Here is a 25,609-nt window from a genome sequence, read left to right on the forward strand (position 1 = left end):
ATTTTTTTCAATAGCTAAAACCAGTTTTCTAATTTTGCAGCTTATTAAATGTGAATATTTTCCGGTTTCTTTGCTCCATATAAGAAATAAATCATTAAAACGGAGTCATTTTTGTTTCGTGGAGTAAAACAAGACATTCAAGAACGTAATTTGCAGCATTTTCTGGCAAAACAATTACGCAACAACTTCAGTTTAGCTATTTTGGCACCTTTACAACTCCTACGTTGTTTAAACGTGTCGTTTTATTGAGTTTTCGTTCTGATACGTGTGTTTGTTTTGATTGTTTGGTTGTATTCGTGTGTTTTAAATAAAGTTTATTCTGAAATCCCCACCCGTCTTCCTGTTTCCTGCAGGGGGGCGGGGCGGGGGCGCTCCTGGGCTCAGACTGTAGTAATCGAACCCCGAGTCAGACAGAGTTCTGATGCTGTTGTGTAAATAAATGGTCGTTCGCAGAGTCGCGGATGAGTTCCATGCTTGAAGAACGCAGACGAAGGGAGAGGAGAGCGAAGTGAACGCGGTGACACTTGAACATGTACGTGTTTATTGTGTTTTTTTAACACTCAGTCACTGGAATAAACCGAGGGTTTTTATATTTACGCGAACGCTCTTATTAAGCGGCTAAACTAGCTAGCAGCAGCTAACAGTAGTTAGCGTGTGTGGAGTTAATATAACCTCTGTTCCTGACAAGTGCGGTCAACTAAGTACGTGTGGAGTTCACGCACAGCTGCCGCAACAATTACGGTAAAAAATACAACTAATATCATACTTTTAATTATAGTGTTTACAGCATGTGAAGCGTATTTAAACAGATATTGTTCCCTTTGCGTTATAGTCAGTCTACGGAGGCCGTATGGTGCCGTTTGTTTTGGGGGGGAAATATCAATATTATCTCATGTTTTATGACTAAATGTGACATTTCTCCTTTATTATTAATGTGTTGTGCCTCATATGTGGTTGATAATGTGTGTTAAATGCAATGTTCAAGTCATTGGGGAAAAGGTGGACGTTTCATTTACTGTAAATGTAGAAGATTAGCAAACAGTAGGTAAAACGACGATTTTTAAATGTTTCCGACCAAAGTAATGTGCCATTTATTAACTAATTAGTTATTTTATTTAGATATTTAAACTTAAACTGGCAGAGTTTCTCACTGTAAACGTGAAAGAAGCTATGCACACATTTGTGCTGAGTCATAGTTCTCAACAAATAAGAACTGTACAGGACAAACATGACTCAGCTAAAATGCTGATTTGAACCAATATATATGTATATGTATGTGTAATATATGTCTATACATATATATACATATATATATGTGTGTGTGTGTGTATATATATATATACATACATAGGTTTTAAGATAGTTTTATTAATCTAGCTGACCTTTACTTGAATAAAAGTGTTGTAATGCTACAAATCACATGACTAATGTTATCAAATCAAAATTGTGTTTGCCTAAATGTGACAAAAACAACAAAAATGTCAATAAATAGAAAAAAAAATGTGCAAGTGACGGTATAAAAAGTACAACATTCACATAAAAACACTAAAATATTACGCAATTATCACCACAATCATTGAATTGTGCTTTGTTTGTGATAATATCATATTCCTAGTTAAGAAAGGAGATCAATATGTGAGTAATAGTGAGTTACTATTATACAGGCCTATTACTCGTTATAAGTAATTGTGAGTTTTTACACTGACTATCTTAAAACCTATTTAATTTACATGATATCCTATATATAATGTAAAAATATAGGATTTTACATTTTTATCCATCTGCTATCTGACTAGAGCTGAAACAATTACTCGATTAATCGCTTTCAAACTACCTTTCATGATTAAACCAAGATTTCTGAATGTTTCAGTTTCTTAAATGTGAATATTTTGTTACTTTTTGCGCATTTTATAACATTGCAGTGTTTGTTTTTGTCATATTTTGGCAACACAGATGATTTTACTGCATTAGTTATGTGTTTTTGTAGCATTATAACACTTTTTATTCAAGTTAAACATAGATTAGATTAATAAAACTATCTTAAAACCTATTTTATTAATATGATATGATCACAAACAAAGCATAATACGTTGATTGTGAGGGTAAGGGAATGTAAAAATATAGGATTTTACATTTTTATCCATCCGATATCTGACTAGAGCAGAAACAATTACTCGATTAATCGATTTCCAACTATTTTTCAAGATTTCTGAATGTTTCAGTTTCTTAAATGTGTATATTTTGTTACTTTTTGCACATTTTATAACATTGCAGTGTTTGTTTTTGTCATATTTTGGCAACACGGATGATTTTATCGCATTAGTTATGCATTTTTGTAGCATTATAACACTTTTTATTCAAGTTAAACATAGATTAGATTAATAAAACTATCTTAAAACCTATTTTATTAATATGATATGATCACAAACAAAGCATAATACGTTGATTGTGAGGGTAAGGGAATGTAAAAATATAGGATTTTACATTTTTATCCATCCGATATCCGACTAGAGCGGAAACAATTACTCGATTAATCGCTTTCAAACAATTTTTCATGATTAAACCGAGATTTCTGAATGTTTCAGTTTCTTTAATGTGAATATTTTCTTTGTTTATTTGCACCACATAACAAAGAAATCATTAAAAGTGAATATTTTCATGGTTCCTGGGGTTTCCTGGGGTTTTCCTGGGGTTGTGATCGTGCCTACTGCAGCTTTACTTAACATCTGTTGTTGATGTCAGATGCAGCTGCAGCCATGGCGATCATGCAGAGCTACTGTGAAGTCAACTCGTCCATCTCCCACACCTGGGTGGACGAAGGCATCTCGCCCTGCTTCTACTTCACCCTGGTGCCCAGCATCCTCCTCACCATGGCCTTCTTCCTGGGCACCGTCCACTGCGTGTGCTTCCAGAAGTACGGCACGGCGATGGAGCCCAAGTTCATCCCGCGCTCGCGCCTCTACGGCTTCCAGCTGGCCGTCTCCGTGCTGCTCCTGGCGCAGTTCCTGGGCGGCGCGGTGTGGCGGGCGGCGGCGGCGGCCGGAGGAGAGCTCCCGGCGTACGTGGTGCTGTACGGCTGCTTCTCGGCGCTGAGCTGGGTCTGGGCCACGGTGCTGCTGAGGGTGGAGAGACGCCGAGTCGTGGTGACGGACCGCACCAGAGGACACAGCGCCTTCCTGCTGCTGTTCTGGGCCGTGGCGTTCTCGGCCGAGAACCTGGCGTTCGTCTCCTGGTACAGTCCTCACTGGTGGTGGAAGCTGGAGAACACCGAGCAGCAGGTGAGAGGACAGCATTTATCATCATTTAGGAAAGTAAAAACTCACTCATTTATCTCCTTTCTTAACTAGGAATATGATTTTATCACAAACAAAGCACAATACGTTGATTGTGGTTATAATTGTGGAATATTTTTGTTTTTTTTACATTACTTTTGTTACTTTTTGCACTTTGCTATGTTTGTTTTTGTCATATTTTGGAAACACAGGTGATTTGAGCGCATTAGTTGTGTGTTTTTGTAGCATTATAACACTTTTTATTCAAATAAAAGTATATCAGATTCTTAAAACCTATTTTATTTATATGATATTATCACAAACAAAGCATAATACGTCGATTGTGATGATAATTGTGTTATATTTGTGATTTTTTATGTTAATTTTGTAACTTTTAGCACATTTTATAACATTGCCGTGTTTGTTTTTTGTCACATTTTGGCAATTTTATTGCATTATTTATGTGTTTTTGTAGCATTTTAACACTTTTTATTCACGTTAAACGTAGATTAGATTAATAAAACTATCTTAAAACCTATTTTATTAATATATTATCACAAACAAAGCATAATACGTTGATTGTGATGATAATTATGTAATGTTTTTGTTACTTTTCGCACAATTTATAACATTGCAGTGTTTGTTTTTGTCACATTTTGGCAATTTTATTGCATTAGTTGTGTTTTTGTAGCATTATAACACTTTTTATTCAAGTTAAACGTAGATTAGATTAATAAAACTATCTTAAAACCTATTTTATTAATATGATATTATCACAAACTTCAATAAAAACAAAGCATAATGAGTCGATTGTGGTGATCTGTGTACAATATTGACATTTTGTATTTTTTACAACATCACTTGCTCATTTTATAACATTGCAGCGTTTTGTAGCTTTGTTTTTATAACATCAGTAAATTTTATAACACATTATAACACTTTATATTTGAGTGACAGCAGATTAGAGCAATAAAATTATCTTAAAACCTATTAATTATCGCATTATAACCAGGAATTGTGATCATTTTAGTTAAGATATTCGTGCCAGGAGAGTTTCATATGATCCATATCTTCAGGGATGTTGAAGAATGAAGTGGGGAACGTCTCTGGTTCGTTCTTATCTATTTTTTTTAAAAGCGAATGTCGCTGATATCACTTCTAATGATTGTTTGGTCGAACAAAGTTCATTTGTTCATAAATTATTAGTGTTTTTATGTCTCTGCTGCTCTAACGTCAAAGAATCCGCTCACAGAAACAAACCTGACCTCGTGTGCAATTAAAACACAAAACAAACAAGAAAAACACAGGGCGAGTCTTAGGTTCTTCCTGTTTATAGTTTCTGCTGAGTCACTGCTGTGGCCCCTCCCACACTGAGTCACTTTGAGTTCCTTTTTACGTGACTGAGCATGACATGGCAACTTTTTCTTTTTAGTGTTGTGAGATTATTTTGTACCGTGCAGTACTTTGTTATATATTTACATATACTTTTGTTATGTTTTTGTGTATTTTTGCTGAGCTTATTCTATTTATTTCTCAGAAATCTGAGGTTTTTTCTCATAATGTTGAAATTAAAGTCAGTTTTCTGACCTTTTTTTGACAGAATTGTGACTTTTATCTCAGAATTTTGTCTTTATCGTCCAGATGTTTTTTTGTTTTTTTTATCATAGTGAGTTAGAAAAAACTCACCCGAATTATTAATACCTCCGAATCTAGAGATTAAATTCATTTTTCTGAAGTTTTTTGTCAGAGTTCTCATTTAAAATCTCAGAATTCAGGCTTTTAATCTCAGAAATCTGATTTTAAATCATCTCAGATTTCTGGGTTTTAAACAAAAAAAAAGGAAAAAAATGTTTCAAACATCCGACCTTAATCCTTAATCTGTCAACACTTTTGCTCCTGTACCAAGTGAAATTCTCGTGAGGAATCAATAAAATCTAATCTAATCTATTGAAAACTAATTTTCTGCTACTTTATTATAAAAAAAAACTTTATTTGTACTACGTGGATGGACGAAATAAATCATAAAACAAGTTAAACTTTCATCAAACAGTAAAAAATTAGACCAAACGAAAAAATAATCGTTTATCTTTCATGTAAATTATTGGTCAAACAAAACTAGAATGAAGAATAATGTGCATTTGTAGCAGCTCAGGCAGTCTTTATCATATTTATATTATCATATTTATCATATATGTACTATTTCTATAAAAAGAAAAGACAAAAATGTTAAATGTGCAAGTAATAATAATAATAATAATAATCATGACAGAAACATTGTTATTCTTCGATTTATGGGTTAAAAATGGGTTGCCAGATCCTGAAGAACCTGGCGACCTGACCCGTGATATTTACCTGCTGTATTAAAACGCCGTGTCCTCACCTGTGCTCAGGTGCAGTTTGGTCTGTGGCTCCTCCGTTACGTCGGCACCGGGCTGCTCTTCTTCATCGGCATCAGAGCGCCCGGGTTGCCGCGGCGACCGTACATGCTCCTGATCAACGAGGACGAGCGGGACGTGGAGAACGGTGGACAGGTAAGTGTTGTTGTTGTTGTTGTGGTGATTGTGTGATTGTGTTTTAAAGCCGTTTCTCTCTCTCTCTGTGTGTGTGTGTGTCTCAGAGTCTTCTGGGCCGGACCGATCCAAACCAGTCCACGTGGCAGGGTTTCAAACATAAGGTCCTCCTCCTCCTCCCGTACATGTGGCCGCGAGGCAACGCCTTCCTGCAGCTGCTGGTCGTCTTCTGTCTGTCTCTGCTGGGAGTGGAGAGGGTGATTAACGTCTTTGTGCCCATTTACTACAAGAACATCGGTGAGTTTTGGACTCGGATTAACGCTCTAACTCACGTCCACGTCCACTTAGAAACAAAACAATCCAGTTTTAATAGTTTCTTTGTTTTTATGGAGCAAAAGAAACCAGAAGATATTCACTTTTAAGAAGCTGAAACATCAGAAAACCTTTACTTTGGCTGCTTCTGTTTGACTCGTGTCCACGTTGTTATTGTTGTTGTTGTTTGTCAAAGAGGATTTACAGGATTATAATCTCTTTCTACATAAACAAACCAGGAGAGAAAGAAAGCAGAGGAGTAATCTAAACATTCACCACGTTGCCTTTCCAGATGCTATTGTCCCTAAATCATAAAAATACTTAACATTTCTTATTCTGTTCTATTTATTGAGGATTTTAACTTTATTCTTATAATTTTAGACTGTTTTTCCTCATTTTAATCCTCATAATTTGTGAGGAAAACATGATGAAACTGTAGATATATCTTTAATATTTGAATACTTTCTTGCATATTTTGATGATCTTGTTTATTCTATTTATTTTTCAGAATAAATAATAAATAAACAGAGTGTTTTTTGTCAGAATGTTGAAATTAAAAAAAGTGAATTCTGACTTTTATTTCAGAATTTTGACGTTTTTGACTCAAAATTTTGACTTTATTCTCCAAATGTTTATATTTTTTTCTCAACCTAATTTAATTCAATCTCAGAATTATTAATTTCCTCAGTATTTTGAGATTAAAGTCAAATTTGTGATTTAAAAAAAAAGGTTTTTTTTGGTCCGAATTCTGACTTTTAATCTCAGAATTCTGTCTTTTTTTTATTGTCTTATTTAAAAAATTCACATGTGACCTTAATCCTTAAGGGGGAGGAATTGATAAAGTCAAATCTAATCTAATCTATAGAAAATAATGTAAACATTTTCTGCTACGTTATTAAAAAAAACTATGTAGAAACATAATGAACTCGAAATAATCTTGTGACGTTTTGTCTTTGTCTCAGTGAACGGCCTGACGGAGGGAAGCAGCTGGCACTCTGTGGCCAAGACCGTCTGCATTTACGTCCTGCTCAAGTTCCTTCAGGGCGGAGGAGCAGGTATGTCGTTACGTTACTGTACGCTCCTGTGAAGGAGTCCCTCTGTGTGTGTGTGTGTGTGTGTGTGTGTGTGTGTGTAAAACCCTCCTCCTCCTCCTCCTCCTCAGGATCCTCAGGCTTCGTCAGTAACATGCGCTCCTTCCTGTGGATCCGCGTGCAGCAGTTCACTAACCGCGTCGTGCAGGTGCGTCTGTTCGCTCACCTGCACTCGCTGTCTCTGCGCTGGCACCTGGGACGCAAGACGGGCGACGTGCTGCGGAGCATCGACCGCGGAACCTCGTCCATCAACAGCCTGCTCAGGTGACCACGACACAACTGTAAAACTGAAGGAAACTGACGCTTAAATGTCACCTCTTTTTACCCCTGCAGTTACATTGTTTTCAGCATTTAAAGAATAATACAAATAATCAACATAAATTTCAAGTAACATAAATGTTACCGAAAAAAGGAACATGGATTTTTACAAAAACGTTTGTAGAGAATGTTACATAAATGTTACCAAAGAATTCACATAAATGTTACCAAAAAATTTACATACATTTTGCAAAAAACAACCACTACACAACTATAAAACATGAGCAAACTGACACTTAAATTTCAAATTTTCCCCTGTAGTTTTTCAATTTATAAAGTTACCTAAATGTTACCAAAAAAGTTACATAAATGTAACATAAATTTTACCTAAATGTTAACAAAAAAAGTTAAATAATGTTACCTCAATGTTACCAAAACAATTACATAAATTTGCCATAAAGGTTACATAAATGTTACCATAGAGGTTACATAAATGTTACCATAGAGGTTACATAAATGTTACCAAAAAAGTTACATAAATGTTACCAAAAAAGTTACACAAATGTTACCAAAAAAAAAGTTACATAAATGTTACCAAAAAAGTTACACAAATGTTACCAAAAAAGTTACATAAATGTTACCAAAAAAGTTACACAAATGTTACCAAAAAAGTTGCATAAATGTTACCAAAAAAGTTACACAAATGTTACCAAAAAAAAAGTTACATAAATGTTACCAAAAAAGTTACACAAATGTTACCAAAAAAGTTACATAAATGTTACCAAAAAAGTTACACAAATGTTACCAAAAAAGTTGCATAAATGTTACCAAAAAAGTTACACAAATGTTACCAAAAAAGTTACATAAATGTTACCAAAAAAGTTACACAAATGTTACCAAAAAAGTTGCATAAATGTTACCAAAAAAGTTACACAAATGTTACCAAAAAAGTTGCATAAATGTTACCAAAAAAGTTACACAAATGTTACCAAAAAAAAAGTTACATAAATGTTACCAAAAAAGTTACACAAATGTTACCAAAAAAGTTACATAAATGTTACCAAAAAAGTTACACAAATGTTACCAAAAAAAAAGTTACATAAATGTTACCAAAAAAGTTACACAAATGTTACCAAAAAAGTTACATAAATGTTACCAAAAAAGTTACACAAATGTTACCAAAAAAGTTGCATAAATGTTACCAAAAAAGTTACACAAATGTTACCAAAAAAGTTGCATAAATGTTACCAAAAAAGTAACACAAATGTTACCAAAAAAGTTACATAAATGTTACCCAAAAAGGTTACACCAATGTTACCAAAAAAGTTGCATAAATGTTACCAAAAAAGTTACATACATTTGCCATAAATGTTACCATAGAGGTTACATAAATGTTACCAAAAAAGTTACATAAATGTTACCAAAAATGTTACACAAATGTATTTTGTATTTGTATTTTGCAAAAAACAACCGCTACACAACTATAATATTAAAGGAAACTGACACTTAATTGTTCCTTTTTTTTCTTCTCTGCAGTTACATTGTTTTCAGCATTTTTCCGACCATCGCTGACATCATCATCTCCATCGTCTACTTCGTCACGTACTTCAACGCCTGGTTCGGCCTCATCATCTTCATCTGCATGTCCCTGTACCTCAGTGAGTGTTTTTACTGATTTAAACACCATATTTAAAAAGTGTTAAGTTTTTAAAACCTTCATATACAAATACATATACATATATACACTGTATGTGTCCACCAGCTCTGACCATCATCATCACTGAGTGGAGGACAAAGTACAGACGAGACATGAATCAGCAGGACAACAACGCCAAGTCCAAGGCTGTGGACTCCTTGTTAAACTTTGAGACGGTACTTGGACGTGACCCGTGATTAATGTAATGTTCTGATGTTTGAAGTTTTTAAAAAAATACTAAAGATGTTGCATGTTGTTTGACGTCTAGGTCAAATACTACAACGCAGAGAGCTACGAGGTCGGGCGCTTTGAGGACACCATCTTAAAGTATCAGGTCAGTCACGTTCATTTATTTAACGTGTTTGCTTGCTCTGTTCGAAGTTCACTGACCCTGGAAATCAGGATCTCAGTGAAAACGGGGATTACCTCATAAAACCTACACCACGAATGTCACTGTAACTTAAGGTTAACCTCGTAAAAACCTATGTCAGCTCAAGTCCATGACATCTAAAGCAGTGTTTCCCAACCCTGGTCCTCAGGGAACGTGGCCATGCCATGTTTTAGATGTTGCCCTATGAAAGTTGCATCAATTTTACAAGAAAGTTAGATAAATTTGAAAAACGGTTACATAAATTTGACAAAATGTTTCATAAATTTTACGGTAAAGTGACATAAATTTGACAAAAACGTTTGATAAATTTGACAAAAAAAGTTTCATAAATTTTATGGAAAAGTTACATACATTTTACAAAAAGAGTTTCTTAGATTTTACAAGAAAGTTGCATACATTTTACATAAAGTTACATACATTTTACATAAAGTTACATACATTTTACATAAAGTTACATAAATTTTACATAAAGTTACATACATTTTACATAAAGTTACATACATTTTACATAAAGTTGCATACATTTTACATAAAGTTACATACATTTTACATAAAGTTACATATGTAACCCTTTTACCACCGGCTCGTGTATTAAAACCCACGCCTTGAAGATGAAACTTTAACTCTTATCAGGCGCTTTATGGTAAAAGAGACATTTCAGATATTAAACATCAGTCTAGGGTACTGTATGATTCTCACTATGGAATAATACGTGGGAGACTGTGGGCCATACACTTGCCCTGTAAACTCTCATGTAACACCCCAATAATAAGCACAATTCAGTAACCCAACACAAGGTCTCACTTTCATGAAAATGTATTAACAGTTTAGAAAAACATACATTCAAACATTTCTCTATGAGAGAATATAGAAAATAAAAAAATAGAACCTCTGGAGATAGTTGGTTTGTCTTTCCTCTAATGCCTAATTTATTTTGAGTGCACTCTTTTTTATACTTGCGTTGGCGCGCTTAAGTTGGAGCTCATAAGGGAAACATTTGATGTGCGTCTGTGAAGTCAGCAAGACCAGGTCGCTCACTCGTTGCGGTAGCAGCCGTCTCCGCCCGCAGCAGCCCGCGATGACAGACCTCCGTCTCCCTCGGCAGCAGCGAAGCACGTCCCGTCAGCGACTCTCTCCCGAGACGACTCTCCGAAACTCCTCTCCCCGCGCAGGCGGTGTCCCCCTTCAGCGAAGACTGTGATGTTAGCCTAGCTCCTGCTAGCTAACGAGACCAAACTCTCTTCGTGTCCACCAAAAAAACACAAGCGGTGATGAAGCGTTCGACTCACAAACACTTAACGTGCCAGTCAATTAAAGTTGGCTGATAACTTCACACTGACGCACACGCACAATCCCGGAGTCTCTCCCTACGCCATTAACTCCTTGCGTTCTCTTTTCTCCTCCGCGTCTCTCACCCGGAAGTGTAAAAAAACATAAAGGTCATGAACTCATGCCCGTAATATAACACAATAAACATTCTTTAAAAGGCATTCACACCCTATGGAATGATGTTTTTAAAGTCACATATTTTAAACATAAATTATGTATACATTTTAACTTCACCATGGACTGGCATTTTATCCTTAACTTATTCCCATGACAATAATGAAATAAATACCACTGATATTTATCAGAGTATTACACTCTCCCCCCACCAAAATAAAAGCATGCCCTCATGACTTTGTACCTCAAAACATAAAACAATCATGGCACATCTGGTGAATGAAACCCACACAACTAAGCAATGACAGGTGTACCTATCCACTTGTAAATACAAGAAACATATTTCACTGTAGGGGTTGCTATGACACTTGGATGACCTGGGGTGTCATAAGTTAACCTTAACGGAGTCCTCTTTAGTCTCTGAGGTCTGGTCCTAGTGTCAAAGTCAGGATCGGTCTCAGAGTCAAGTTCAATGTCTTCTTCTTGCAAAGGAATGTCTTCAGTCAATGTTTTGTCTCGGTCAGTTGCTTCGTGTAGCTCAGATTCTGTCTCAGTAGCATCAAGTTCATCTCCACCGTCCATTTCAGGTTCCTCCACACATTCCTGTGTTACTCCCGGCTCAACTGCTTCTGGTTGTCCAGTCAAGTCACTTAAGAAAATGTCCAAATCCAGACTGAATGTTTCCAGAGTATCAACATCCATGTTGTTCCTGAGGGGTTCAATAGTTGAATCATACCTCTGTCCATAGTCCTCATCCTCTGAATCAGTGTACTCTCTTCCAACAGAATCACTGAATCTAACCTCTCCTCTTTCAGAGTCTTTATCTGGCGTTTCCCGTGATTGTGTCTTTTCCTTTTCAGGCTCGTCTGTGCGTTCTTTCTGTTTTCTCCGTCGAAGAACTCTCCTTGTAGGTGTAACATCTGTATTAGATACAGGATCTGAACATATCCTCTTCCCGAGAGGCAGGAGATGATTTCGATGGAGGATTTTAACTGGTCCATCACCATCTTCAGGTTTCAACTGGAACACTGGCAAGTTCGGCATCTTGCTTTCCACAACATATGGTTTTGATGCCCAGCGATCTGCCAGTTTATGCTTCCCTTGTAATCCAAGGTTCCGTAGCAAGACTCTGTCTCCAGGCAACAACTGTGAAAATCTGATCCTCTTGTCATACCTCTGCTTATTGTTAGCATTTTGCTTGGCAGCACTGAACTCTGCTAGTTCATAGGCAGCCTTCAACTCCTTCCTCATGTCAGAAACGTACTTGAGGTAAGTTTTCTGTTGTGTGCCATCACTGGAAGTCTCAAAACATAGATCCACAGGTAATCTGGCTTCACGCCCAAACATAAGAAAATAGGGAGAAAATCCAGTAGCTTCGTTCGGAGTACAATTATAAGCATGAACCAAATGTACAATGTGCTGACTCCATTTTTTCTTCTTGTTTGGTTCCAGAGTCCCTAACATGTCCAACAAGGTCCTATTAAACCTCTCTGGTTGGGGGTCTCCTTGAGGATGATAGGGCGTTGTTCTTGATTTTCCCACCCCGAGTGAACTCAACACTTCGTGGACAAGGCGACTTTCAAAATCTCTGCCCTGATCACTGTGCATCCTCTTGGGCAATCCATAATGGACAAAATATTTATCCAATAACACTTTTGCCACTGTGGAGGCTTTTTGGTCCTTTGTTGGAAAGGCTTGAGCGTAGCGAGTGTAGTGATCAGTGATAACCAGGACATTTTCTGTGTTGCTCATATCGGGCTCAATGGACAGAAAGTCCATACAAACGAGGTCAAATGGTCCATCACTTTGCAGATGGGACAAGGGTGCAACTCTCTTAGGTAAAGTCTTTCTTTTTATGCACCTCACACAAGACTTGCAATACTCTTCGATCTCGGACTTCATCCGAGGCCAGTAGAACCGATCTTTAATCAGGCCGTATGTCTTGTCGAGGCCCAAATGACCAGAGTCATCATGCAGTGACTTCATTACTGTGTTTCTATACTTCTCTGGTAGCACCAACTGAGAACAGCGTGATTTTCCTGGTGGAGTTACAATGCGATACATTACTCCTTTCTGCATCTTTAACCTGTCCCACTCTCTCAACAGCAAAGAGCAAGCTTGATGTTTTGTCTTGTCAACTTGGTTGATATTGCCACTACTCAGAGCCGACCACACCTGTCCTATGCCAGGATCTTCCTGCTGAGCAGTTGACAACTCAGGGAGACTCACAACAGGCATATTTTTGACACTCAAAGAAGCCAAATTACAATAAGCTTGTGGGATAGCTTGTGGAGAAATCCCCAAAAGGTCAATGGCTCTTCCGGACTGTGGGTTTCTGTGTTCGGTCACCACAGACATCTGGCACATGGCTCTCACACCTGCTGCAGGAATGTCTTTCCACTCCAATGTTTGTATTGGACTGGGATGTGGGCGACGAGAGAGAGCGTCTGCATCAATGTTTTGGACACCGGATCTGTACTTGAGACTGAAGTCATACGTAGATAGGGCAGCAAGCCAACGGTGACCCGTCGCGTCCAGCTTGGCAGATGTTAACACGTATGTTAGAGGGTTGTTGTCTGTCCTCACCTCAAACTTAGTCCCATAAAGATAATCATGCAGTTTGTCCACTACTGCCCACTTCAGCGCCAAAAATTCCAATTTATGGGCTGGATAGTTCTTTTCTGAAGGAGTCAAGCTTCGACTGACGAAAGCCACGGGTCTCAATCCTTCACCCTGATCTTGGTACAACACTCCTCCTAGCCCTTCTTGGCTAGCGTCCACATGCAGCACATAAGGTAGCTGAGGATCTGCAAAAGCTAACACAGGAGCTTGAGTAAGCCGTCGCTTCAGCTCCCTGAAGGCTGCTTCACATTTTTCATCCCACCGGTGACCAAAAGGCTCTGAGGGTTTAAGGTAAGTACTCTCCTGCTTACCGTTGAATTTCTTTGCAGCTGGCGGGTAACCAGACAACAGTTGGTTCAACGGGTGAGCTACCTTGGAATAATCCTTCACGAAACGCCTGTAGTACCCACAGAATCCAAGAAATGACCGCAAAGCAGTCACAGTGTTGGGTCTCGGCCAGGTGGTTACAGCTTCTGTCTTCTTTGGATCAGTAGATACTCCATCTTGAGATATAATGTGTCCAACATAAGTTACAGATGGCTGACAAAACTGGCATTTATCCAGTGACAACTTCAGTCCTTCATCCCTCAAGCGGTCAAGCACCTTTAACAACCTGGTCTCATGCTCCTCGAGCGTCGCTCCAAACACAATGATGTCATCGAGATAAACCAATACCTCAAGCAAATTCATGTCTCCAACAGTCTGTTCCATTATCCGCTGAAACGTGGCGGGAGCCCCTGTCACTCCCTGTGGCATTCTTTCAAATTGGAAGAATCCAGCCGGGCAGATGAAAGCTGTCTTGTCTTTATCAGAGTCTGTCATAGGCACTTGATAGTATCCACTCCGAAGGTCGAGCACGCTAAACCACTTACTACCACTAAGACAAGCCAAGGCATCTTCAATTCTGGGCACTGTGTATTGGTCTGGAACTGTGCGGCGGTTTAGAGTCCTGAAATCCACACACATCCTTATTTTCCCGTTCTTCTTCCTCACGACCACAATGGGCGAGGCATAAGGACTGCGTGACTCTGTAATAACACCAGCGTTTTTTAACTGCGACAGATGCTGTCTCAATGCCTCCACATCTGCAGGTGGCAGCCGACGAGACCTCTCACGAAATGGTTTGTCGTCTGTGGTTTTGATAGTGTGCTGGGTGCTTTTACTGCATCCTACATCAAACTCATGCAGAGAGAAAACCTCACTTCGTTCCATCATTTTTGTCACCAATCTTTCCTTCCACACCTTAGGAACTGGCGAGTCTCCAAAGTCGAAAGAGGAAGGCGTCAATTTTCCAGGTGACTCAACATCAGACTCTTTCTTTTCAGGGGGAGATGACACAACGTCGACTGGGAATAGATGAGCTATCGGCATTCCTCTGGTCAAAGTAATTTCTCGTGCTGACATGTTTCTGACCAGAACAGTGATTCTCTTAGCCATCACACCAGTTGATGTCTGTAACTCAGGTCTCACCAGGAGTTCATCTGGAAACCGTGACTCATTAACAGGGTCATCAGGTGAGTCCACAAGGATAGTCTGAGCGCTCAGCACTCCCTGAAACTTTGGTGCACCAGTCACTCTGGCGACTCCCCCAGGCTGTAAGGTGACAGGTTTGGTTTGAGTGAACCACACAGTTCCTCTTTTGTTGTCGTCAATGTCAGATGGCAGAAATGAGATCTCATTGAAAACCTTTCTGAAGACTGGGTGAATGTGCATGGTTCTCACAAAGTTGTCTCCTCCCTTTTCTCTACAGTGGCTAAGTAGTCGTCTCACAGTGGGTGTGTTTGTACCTACAAGCATGAAAGCTTCACCTCTCACAACTGGGTCGGGACATACCAATACAAGTGCCTCAATGGTCTCACTCACTCCGACGTCAGCTTCCGAAAACTCGAGCCTAAGTGACAAATAGCCATCATAAGGGTACTCAGCAGGACTAAGACCCCATATCTGCAAAGCGCTGATAGACGTCAATGGCAGGTGTGTCAAATATCTGTCGTAGAAGGATCTGTACAGCAAAGTTACTTGAGAACCAGAATCGAGTATGGCTTTAGAGTAGATGCCTTCAATCTGTACTGACACGACAGAGCTAGGGCCCACTAAGCCTTCAGGTACAGTGTCATTCACTTTTCTTTCTGAGCTTTTACACTTGGTGGAACGTGTTGCAACCACCGGGATGCCAGGCCGTTCCTTTACTGGACCCCGCGGTAGTTTCCCGGTTTCCTTGTAAGTTTAATGAGGCGTTTATTGACTTTCAGTAGATTTTCTTCACCTTCACATTCTCTCTGAAAATGTCCATCCTCCCCACATCTATAGCAAAATATCCCAGGTTTATCCTCTTGATAGCCAGACCTTTGTGGGGTAGCATTTTTTTTGTATGTTGTCTTGGCAGGGATTTCAAGTTGTGGATTCTGGGTGCCTGGATGTGATGCAACCGTAGCAGCTTTGAGACTAATCATTTCAGCTTTCATGACACTGATCTCTTTTTTTAGCTTTACTACTTCAGGATCAACTTCCGGTTCAGGTGCAGGCTTGGAAACAGGAGTTACAGACTGTGACATTACTGGGTTCTTGACATCGTTTCTGCTTTGGAGCATATCCTCTTCCTCCCTTACCTCTTTTAACAACTCACTGAAAGAAGGAGGTTCTCGCAGTTTGTGGGTCATACGGAGACGAAGAGCAATCATGTCTTGTTGCAGTGCTCCTCTCACAACCTGCTCCATCCGTAATCGATTCATGTCAGACAGTGCCACACCTCCTTTCCTAAAAATACAGTGCAGCAGTTTATCCAGCCTCAACAGGTAAGTAGACAGTTTTTCACCAACATTTTGATATGTGTGTCTAAATTTCACCAGAAGGTCAGATGTACTCTCAGTTGTCCCAAAAGCTGTCTCCAAAACTTGCATGTAGTCATAGGAAGTTGCAGTGGGCTTCTGTACTCTCAGGAATCTCACAATGTCAGCAGCTGGACCTGTCAAGCTTTCCACTATCCTCTGTTTCTTTGTATTGTCACTGCATTGCCACTCTTCTAGCAAATGCATCGTCTGCTCTGCCCAGGCATCATACTCTTCCTCTCCATTGGGCATAGGTTTCACACCAGAGAACATGCGCAGCTTGCGATAACTCTGAGAATCAGCAGATGTGGTGTTACATTTATCCACTAGGGAGCTGATGGCGTGTATCAGTGCCGTGTTCATGTCAAGGGGTGAAGGTTGGAGTAAGCCGCCAACATCAGTGAGAGTTTTACCTTCAGTCTTCAGAAAGGACATTAGTTTAGCTTGAAACTCTTCATTAACTGCAGGAGCAGTGAGTACATGAATAGGCCATGGACCAGCCTCCCCAGGAAGTCCAACAACCTCAGGTAGTGTTTGCTTAGTCAAGTCAGTTGAAGTCTTGGTCAGTATAAACTGTGTTTTGGAAGCTACGTCAAGACAACGATCAACTATCTCAGATTTCCCAAATACTTTAACCTGACTCAAAGCTGTTAGCAGAACTGCATCTGAGACATCTGGGTCAACATCACTCAAAACCACTGCATTTTCATAAGCTAACTGCTTCCTTTTGCACCAAACTTCAATTTCAACTGCTTCCATTTTTAGCTCAGAACAGTAAAAGAATTCACAATGAATGTAAGTACACTTAATAATTCCCCGTTATTAGCAGTCTCAAAAAAAAAAATCTCTCCCTTTTTTTTTATGAAGAAAAACAAGTCAATTATGACAAAAATACATCCCGGACGAGCCCCCAAAAATGTAACCCTTTTACCACCGGCTCGTGTATTAAAACCCACGCCTTGAAGATGAAACTTTAACTCTTATCAGGCGCTTTATGGTAAAAGAGACATTTCAGATATTAAACATCAGTCTAGGGTACTGTATGATTCTCACTATGGAATAATACGTGGGAGACTGTGGGCCATACACTTGCCCTGTAAACTCTCATGTAACACCCCAATAATAAGCACAATTCAGTAACCCAACACAAGGTCTCACTTTCTCGAAAATGTATTAACAGTTTAGAAAAACATACATTCAAACATTTCTCTATGAGAGAATATAGAAAATAAAAAAATAGAACCTCTGGAGATAGTTGGTTTGTCTTTCCTCTAATGCCTAATTTATTTTGAGTGCACTCTTTTTTATACTTGCGTTGGCGCGCTTAAGTTGGAGCTCATAAGGGAAACATTTGATGTGCGTCTGTGAAGTCAGCAAGACCAGGTCGCTCACTCGTTGCGGTAGCAGCCGTCTCCGCCCGCAGCAGCCCGCGATGACAGACCTCCGTCTCCCTCGGCAGCAGCGAAGCACGTCCCGTCAGCGACTCTCTCCCGAGACGACTCTCCGAAACTCCTCTCCCCGCGCAGGCGGTGTCCCCCTTCAGCGAAGACTGTGATGTTAGCCTAGCTCCTGCTAGCTAACGAGACCAAACTCTCTTCGTGTCCACCAAAAAAACACAAGCGGTGATGAAGCGTTCGACTCACAAACACTTAACGTGCCAGTCAATTAAAGTTGGCTGATAACTTCACACTGACGCACACGCACAATCCCGGAGTCTCTCCCTACGCCATTAACTCCTTGCGTTCTCTTTTCTCCTCCGCGTCTCTCACCCGGAAGTGTAAAAAAACATAAAGGTCATGAACTCATGCCCGTAATATAACACAATAAACATTCTTTAAAAGGCATTCACACCCTATGGAATGATGTTTTTAAAGTCACATATTTTAAACATAAATTATGTATACATTTTAACTTCACCATGGACTGGCATTTTATCCTTAACTTATTCCCATGACAATAATGAAATAAATACCACTGATATTTATCAGAGTATTACACATACATTTTACATAAAGTTACATCAATTTTACAAGAAAGTTGCATACATTTTACATAAAGTTTCATAAATTTTACAAGAAAGTTGCATACATTTTACATAAAGTTACATACATTTTACATAAAGTAACATCAATTTTACAAGAAAGTTGCATACATTTTACATAAAGTTACATACATTTTACATAAAGTTACATACATTTTACATAAAGTTTCATAAATTTTACAAGAAAGTTGCATACATTTTACATAAAGTTACATACATTTTACAAAAAGAGTTTCTTAAATTTTACAAGAAAGTTGCATACATTTTACATAAAGTTTCATAAATTTTACAAGAAAGTTGCATACATTTTACATAAAGTTTCATAAATTTTACAAGAAAGTTGCATACATGTTACATAAAGTTACATACATTTTATATAAAAAGTTACTTACATTTTACAACAAAAGTTACTTAAGTTTACAAAGTTACATACATTTAATATAAAAAGTTACATACATTTTACAACAAAAGTTACTTAAGTTTACAAAGTTACATACATTTTATATAAAAAGTTACATACATTTTATATAAAAAGTTACATACATTTTACAACAAAAGTTACTTAAGTTTACAAAGTTACATACATTTTATATAAAAAGTTACATACATTTTATATAAAAAGTTACATACATTTTACAACAAAAGTTACTTAAGTTTACAAAGTTACATACATTTTATATAAAAAGTCACATACATTTTAGAAGAAACTAAAGCCAAAATCACTGATTTTCTCTATGGGGATGGTGTGAGGTGGTAAGAAGCTTAAATACTTCAGTTTCTATCCTGAAAACAGACTGAACAATGATCGCATAAAGCAAAAGCACATTTAATATTTTAATATTATGGACTTAAACTGACTTTACAGAAGCACAACTATGACTTTAACTCACTATCACCTGTTGCAGGTGTCAGAGTGGAAGACCCAGGCGTCGTTGGCGTTCCTCAACCAAACACAGAACCTGATCATCGCCTCAGGCCTGATGGCAGGCTCTCTGCTCTGTGCTTACTTTGTGACTGAAGGAAAGTTTCAGGTGATTATTTTTTTTTTACTGTTTTTATTCTCTGTTCTCTGCTCGGGATGGACACGAGTATGTGTTTGATTATATAATAAAATATATAAAAAAGTCAGTTATTGTGTTATTATATTTGTAGAATATTTTAAAGATACACAGGGTTCACACAGGTCCTTGCAATGTTTGATGCAAGATGTTTTCAAGACCCTTGAAAGACGTGGGTCATTGAAAGTGATCTCTTCAGGGTTCCAGCAGTCCTTGAAAGTTTGTGAATTTTGGGAAAAGTTTTAGAAAGTTGCCCTAAATGGACGCGAGTCATTGAAAGTGCTTGAATATTGTGAAAGAAATAAGTGATGCTGTTGTTTAGGTGAATGTCTCCTGCCGCTGATGTGCTCTTCAGGGTTCCAACAGGTCCTTGAAATCCTTGGAGGTTTATGAATTTGAAAAAAAAAAAAACTAGTTCCAAGACCCTTGAAAGTAAATGTTACAGTTTTTAAGCGACGATACTTTTATAATGATTTAAACTGACTGGTCTTTTCTTGTGTTAAGGTTGGAGACTTTGTTCTCTTTGGTACTTACATCATCCAACTGTACACACCTCTAAACTGGTTTGGAACATACTACAGGTGAGACTTCACTGCCTTCTTTACCATACTATATTATATTATACTGTATTATATTATACTATACTATAATATACTGTATTATATTATACTATACTATATTATACTATATTATACTATACTACACTATACTATATTATACTATACTATATTATATTATACTATACTGTATTATACTATACTATATTATATTATACTGTATTATATTATACTGTATTATATTATACTATACTATATTATATTATATTATATTATATTATATTATATTATACTATACTATACTATACTATATTATATTATACTATATTATACTATACTACACTATACTATATTATACTAGTAACTATATTATATTATATTATACTACACTATATTATATTATACTATACTATACTATATTACACTATATTATATTATACTATACTACACTATATTATATTATATTATACTATACTACACTATATTATATTATACTATACTACACTATATTATATTATACTTTACGATATTCTATTTTACTATACTATATTATACTATACTATATTATATTATACTATACTATATTAAATTATACTATACGATATTATATTATACTATATTATATTATCAATATAATATTATACTATACTATATTATACTATACGATATTATATTATGTTATACTATATTATATTATATTATACTAATATTATATTATGTTATACTATATTATACTATACTATATTATATTATACTATACTATATTATACTGTATTATATTATACAATATATTGTTATACTATATTATATTATAGTGTATTATATTATATTATACTGTACTATATTGTATTATACTGTACTATATTATACTATACTATATTATATTATACTATACTATATTATACTGTATTATATTATACAATATATTATGTTATACTATATTATATTATACTATATTATACTGTATTATATTATACTGTTCTATATTATATTATATTATACTATACTATACTATATGATGTTATACTATACTGTACTATATTATATTATACTTTATTAGATACTATATTATACTATACTATACTATACTTTAATATATAATATAATATTCCTGTGTGTCTTGTTGCTGCAGAATGATCCAGAATTCTTTCATCGACATGGAGAACATGTTTGAGCTGTTTGAGGAAGATGAGGAGGTAAGTTTGTGTGTGTGTGTTTCACCTGATATCAGCCTTTTCTCACTCTTTTTAATTCTTGTGTTGTTGTTATTGTTGTCGTTGTCGTGTTCAGGTGAAAGACGACGTCAATGCGGGGAATCTTCTCTTCCAAGACGGGAAAGTGGAGTTTGAGAACGTGTTCTTCAGCTACACGAGCAGGTCGGTGTGTAGAACGTTCAGCTCTGAGAAAACATTATTTAGATTTTAGATCTTACATTTTTGTGTTTTACTCTCTTTTTTACAGCAAAGAGATTCTGAACGATGTTTCCTTCACTGTGCTGCCTGGACAAACCGTCGCTCTGGTGAGTCAGAGGAACACAGTTCACTCATGTTACTTTTAGCTTCTGTTTAACGTTAATCCTGATTATTTCACAGGTCGGACCCTCAGGGTCTGGAAAGAGCACCATCGTACGACTGATATTCCGTTTCTACAACATTCACGGAGGCTGCATTCGCATCGACGGACAGGACATTTCGAAGGTTGGTATTTTATTAAAGAAAAGATGAACTCGTTTTATTCATTTTATCACAGAAACATGACTTCTGTTGCTCGTGTTACTAAAGCCTGACTAATGTGAGGAAACAGCGTTACAACGTTATGAGAAGTGTTTCAAAAGATCACCACCAATGTGATAAAGTTACAAAATACAGAGAAAACTGTTTCACTAATGTTTAAAAAAAAAAAAAAAAAAAATGTTACGTTCCAAAATATGTAATTTTACAAGAACATGCATTAAGTTAACAAAAGTTACATAGATTTTATGAAAGTTACATTTTACAGAAAAGTTTGATAAATTTTACTAAAAAGTTCAATAAATTTTACTAAAAAGTTAGATACATTTTACTGAAAGGTCGCATAAATTTGACAAAAAAGTTACGTGCATTTTACATAAAAAGTTTTACAACAACATTGCATAAATTTTACAAAAAATGTCCAAAAAGTTACATAAATTTTACAAAAAAAGTTGCATAAATTTTGCAAAAAGTTTGACACATATTACCAAAAATTGACATGCATTTTACCAAAATCTTTAGAAATTTTACCAAAAAGTTTACATACATTTTTATCAAAAAATGTACACCAATTTTACCTAAAAACAAGTTCCAAAAAAGTGTTACAAAATTTACTTTAAAAACTAAAACAATGTTGCATACTGTTGTCATTTTACAAAAACAGAATTTGTAAACCCGATGATCAAACTGCTGTGTGTGTGTGTGTTCATTAACTCCTGCTTCTATTGAAGTAGTTACAGAAACACACAGTCGCTGAGTGTGTTTACTTACACACACACACACCCTGTGTTAATTAGTAATTAGTGTGTGTTTTATGTTGTGCGTGCTCAGGTGAAGCAGTCGTCGCTGCGCTCTCACATCGGCGTGGTTCCTCAGGACACCGTGCTTTTCAACGACAACATCCGCAACAACATCCGCTACGGCCGCATCACCGCCAGCGACCAGGAGGTGGAGGAGGCGGCCATCGCTGCCGACATCCACGATAAAATCATGGCCTTCCCCGAAGGTAAACGGACCTCGTCGTTTCTGCAGCTCGTCTCGTCGAGCACAGAAAAACAAAACGTGGAATGGATTGATTTATTTTCTAATTGTGTGTGTTTTCTGTCAGGTTATGATACGCAGGTGGGAGAGAGAGGTCTGAAGCTCAGTGGAGGGGAGAAGCAGAGGGTGGCCATCGCCAGAACAATCCTCAAAGCACCACAGATTATCCTCCTGGATGAGGTCAGACTACGCAGAGATTATGAATTAGTTTCATTTTAAAGGGATTGTTCAGGTTTGAAAATTGACTCTCCCTGTACCAAAGTCCATCACTGGTTTTAGCTCACAGGGACACAGGAGCTGCTGGTCTACTGCTGCCTCGTGTGGTCACTTTGTGTCACTGAGGTTAATCTGGACAAAGCATTTCAAATGCCGAATCCAAAAAAAATAACTCATTTGAATTTACTGATGGAAGCAGCAGTGGATTAACAACTCCTGTTTGCTGTGATGTTAAATTGACAGTTTTCTCTGAAGGAGTTTGGTGTTGGAGAGTGAGCGGTTTATAAACTCCAGTTTCCAGCTTGAAAACAGCAAACATGGATTTTTATTTAAAAAAAATGTTGTGTGTTGTCTCTTCAGGCCACTTCAGCGTTAGACACACAAACAGAGCGCAACATCCAGGCTTCACTGGCCAGAGTGTGTGTCAACAGAACAACCATTGTTGTCGCTCACAGGTAAGAACATCCCTGCTTTTTCTTCTTGTTTTTTTTTAAATAGAAAATGTGACGTTTCTGAAAAAGATTACATAAATGTTACATAAATGTTACATAAATGTTACATAAATTTTACAAAAAAGTTACATAAATATTACAAAAAAAGTTATAGATTTTGCAAAAAGGTTACAACAATTTTACGAAAAATGTATGTGTTTTTAAAAAAAATAGTTTTACCTGAAAAACAGTTAAATTAATGTTTAAAAAAAAAGGTAGATACATTTTTACAAAAAGGTTACATACATTTTTACAAAAAGGTTACATACATTTTTACAAAAAGGTTACATACATTTTATGAAAAGGTTACATACATTTTTTTTTAAAAATACATACATTTTACAAAAAGTTACATAAATTAAAAAAAGTTACATACATTTTACAAAAAAGTTAAATACATTTTACAAAAAAGTTATAGATTTCACAAAAAGGTTAACATTTTACGCAAAATGTATGTTTAAAAAAAGAGTTAGTTTTATATGAAAAACAGTTAAATAAATGTTAAAAAAAGTTACATAAATTTTACAAAAAAAAGTTACATTAATTTTTACAGAAAAATTTCATAAATGTTTACAAAAAAATGACACATTTTTACAAAAAAGTTACATAAATTTTTACAAAAAAGTTACATACATTTTACGAAAAATGTGTGTTTTGAGAAAAAAGTTGCAGAAAAAGTTTCATAAATGTTAAAAAGAAATTACATAAACTTCACAAAAAGTTACATAAATTTTTACAAAAAGTTACATAAATTTTTACAAAAAGTTACATACATTTAAAAAAAAAATACATAGATTTTACAAAAAGTTTACATCAATTTCACTAAACATTGATGCTTTTACATAAAAAGGTTGTCGACGATCATCGGAGCAGACCAGATTCTTGTCGTGAGTCAGGGTCGGATCGCCGAGCGAGGACGGTGAGTGTCACGTGACTTTGTTACTTCACGTCCTCACAGTAACGTAACGTCGCGTCCTCATTGACGTCTCCGTCTCTTCCCGTCAGTCACGAGGAGCTGCTGCTGAAGGAAGGCCTGTACGCCGACATGTGGATGAAGCAGCAGCAGGCGCAGGACTCGGACTCCTCGTCCGACACGGAAACCAAAGACCGGGCATCGGAGAAACTGCAGCCGCCAAAGCCGCCAAAGCCGTCGTCGGGTCATCACCACTGAACGTACTCGACTTTTTAATTCTGCTCAGAGATCATTTCAGTGTTGATGTTATTTTAATGGTAGAAGGTGCCTTTAAAAATGTGAGGAGGAATAAATTGGCTGTTTTTATAGCCTATATTTTTATGTTAGAACAGGAGCAAACAAGTCCGGCTTTAATGTCCTTCGTTTATTCTGTTTTTTTAAATATTAAATATGATTGTGTTGTTTTTTTGTGGCTTGTTTAGACAGAAAAAGCAACTTTGCACAGTAATTAAGGGAATAAAAACACTATTTATAGACTCGACAGTGTGTGTTTTTATGCTGCTGTGAAGTGAATTGTTGTTTTCTCTCGGATTTAGTCAGGGATTTTATTCATTCTTTTGTTATATATGTTTTTTGGGCTTTTGCCGTTATTTAAGGTGGTCTTTTTTTGTAGCGTGGTGCATTTTTATCGTGGCTGATTACGTACGTACGAGTTGTACAATCCATTTTGTGAGTGAAATGATCAGATATAGATCAATACTGACTGCTGCTGCACCTTTAAAAACATGCCAATATCATCCCTGTCTATGTAATATACAAGTACATATATATATATATATATGTGTGTATATACTCTATAAGAAGAAGAATTTGTGGTTTTACTTGTGAACAATGTTTTTCTCAAGTCTGTGAAATCATAAAATACTATCCATATTTTTGGACTCTGGGTCTGGCAATAACAATAATACTAAGAATGTAAACAAAAAAAAAAACTGATATTTAATGATAACGTAACAAAGTCAGATGTGCACTGAAATACACTTTGTACTCTGTGTTTGTACTGTCATATTGTATCTTTGTGAAACTCTTTTCAAAATAAAAGAAAGACATACATATGTTAAAGTTTCTTTATATAGATG

General features: G+C 36.6%; 1 protein-coding gene across 2 annotated transcripts; it reads left to right on the forward strand.

The window, feature by feature from the left end:
- Window positions 1–422: 422 nt before the first annotated feature.
- On the forward strand, window positions 423–25,516 carry abcb6a (ATP binding cassette subfamily B member 6 (LAN blood group) a). 2 transcript variants are annotated; one of them, XM_083908247.1, is made up of 20 exons: window positions 423–532; window positions 2,749–3,278; window positions 5,663–5,803; window positions 5,890–6,079; window positions 7,057–7,149; window positions 7,257–7,449; window positions 8,980–9,101; window positions 9,206–9,315; window positions 9,408–9,473; window positions 19,370–19,495; window positions 20,027–20,103; window positions 21,212–21,275; window positions 21,370–21,455; window positions 21,541–21,598; window positions 21,672–21,776; window positions 22,641–22,815; window positions 22,918–23,030; window positions 23,427–23,521; window positions 24,408–24,476; window positions 24,563–25,516. In XM_083908247.1, exons 2-20 carry the CDS (start codon window positions 2,757–2,759, stop codon window positions 24,726–24,728), a joined length of 2,571 nt encoding a protein of 856 aa, XP_083764373.1. In that variant the 5' UTR covers window positions 423–532; window positions 2,749–2,756; the 3' UTR covers window positions 24,729–25,516. The 2 variants fall into 2 exon arrangements, with proteins under 2 accessions (XP_083764373.1, XP_083764374.1); XM_083908248.1 differs by having other exon boundaries at window positions 435–532; window positions 2,743–3,278.
- The last annotated feature ends 93 nt before the right edge of the window (window positions 25,517–25,609 follow it).

This window comes from Microchirus variegatus (genome assembly GCF_963457635.1).
Source record: "Microchirus variegatus genome assembly, chromosome: 22".
Lineage (NCBI taxonomy): Eukaryota > Metazoa > Chordata > Actinopteri > Pleuronectiformes > Soleidae > Microchirus > Microchirus variegatus.

What these genes read in the sequence shown, in the direction of transcription:
- abcb6a (XM_083908247.1), top strand. Translation starts at nt 2,757, where the DNA reads ATGGCGATCATGCAGAGCTACTGTGAAGTCAACTCGTCCATCTCCCAC. An exon ending in ACCATTGTTGTCGCTCACAG is followed by an intron (nt 23,522 to 24,407) that starts GTAAGAACATCC and finishes TTACATAAAAAG; the next exon opens with GTTGTCGACGATCATCGGAG. An exon ending in CGGATCGCCGAGCGAGGACG is followed by an intron (nt 24,477 to 24,562) that starts GTGAGTGTCACG and finishes TCTTCCCGTCAG; the next exon opens with TCACGAGGAGCTGCTGCTGA.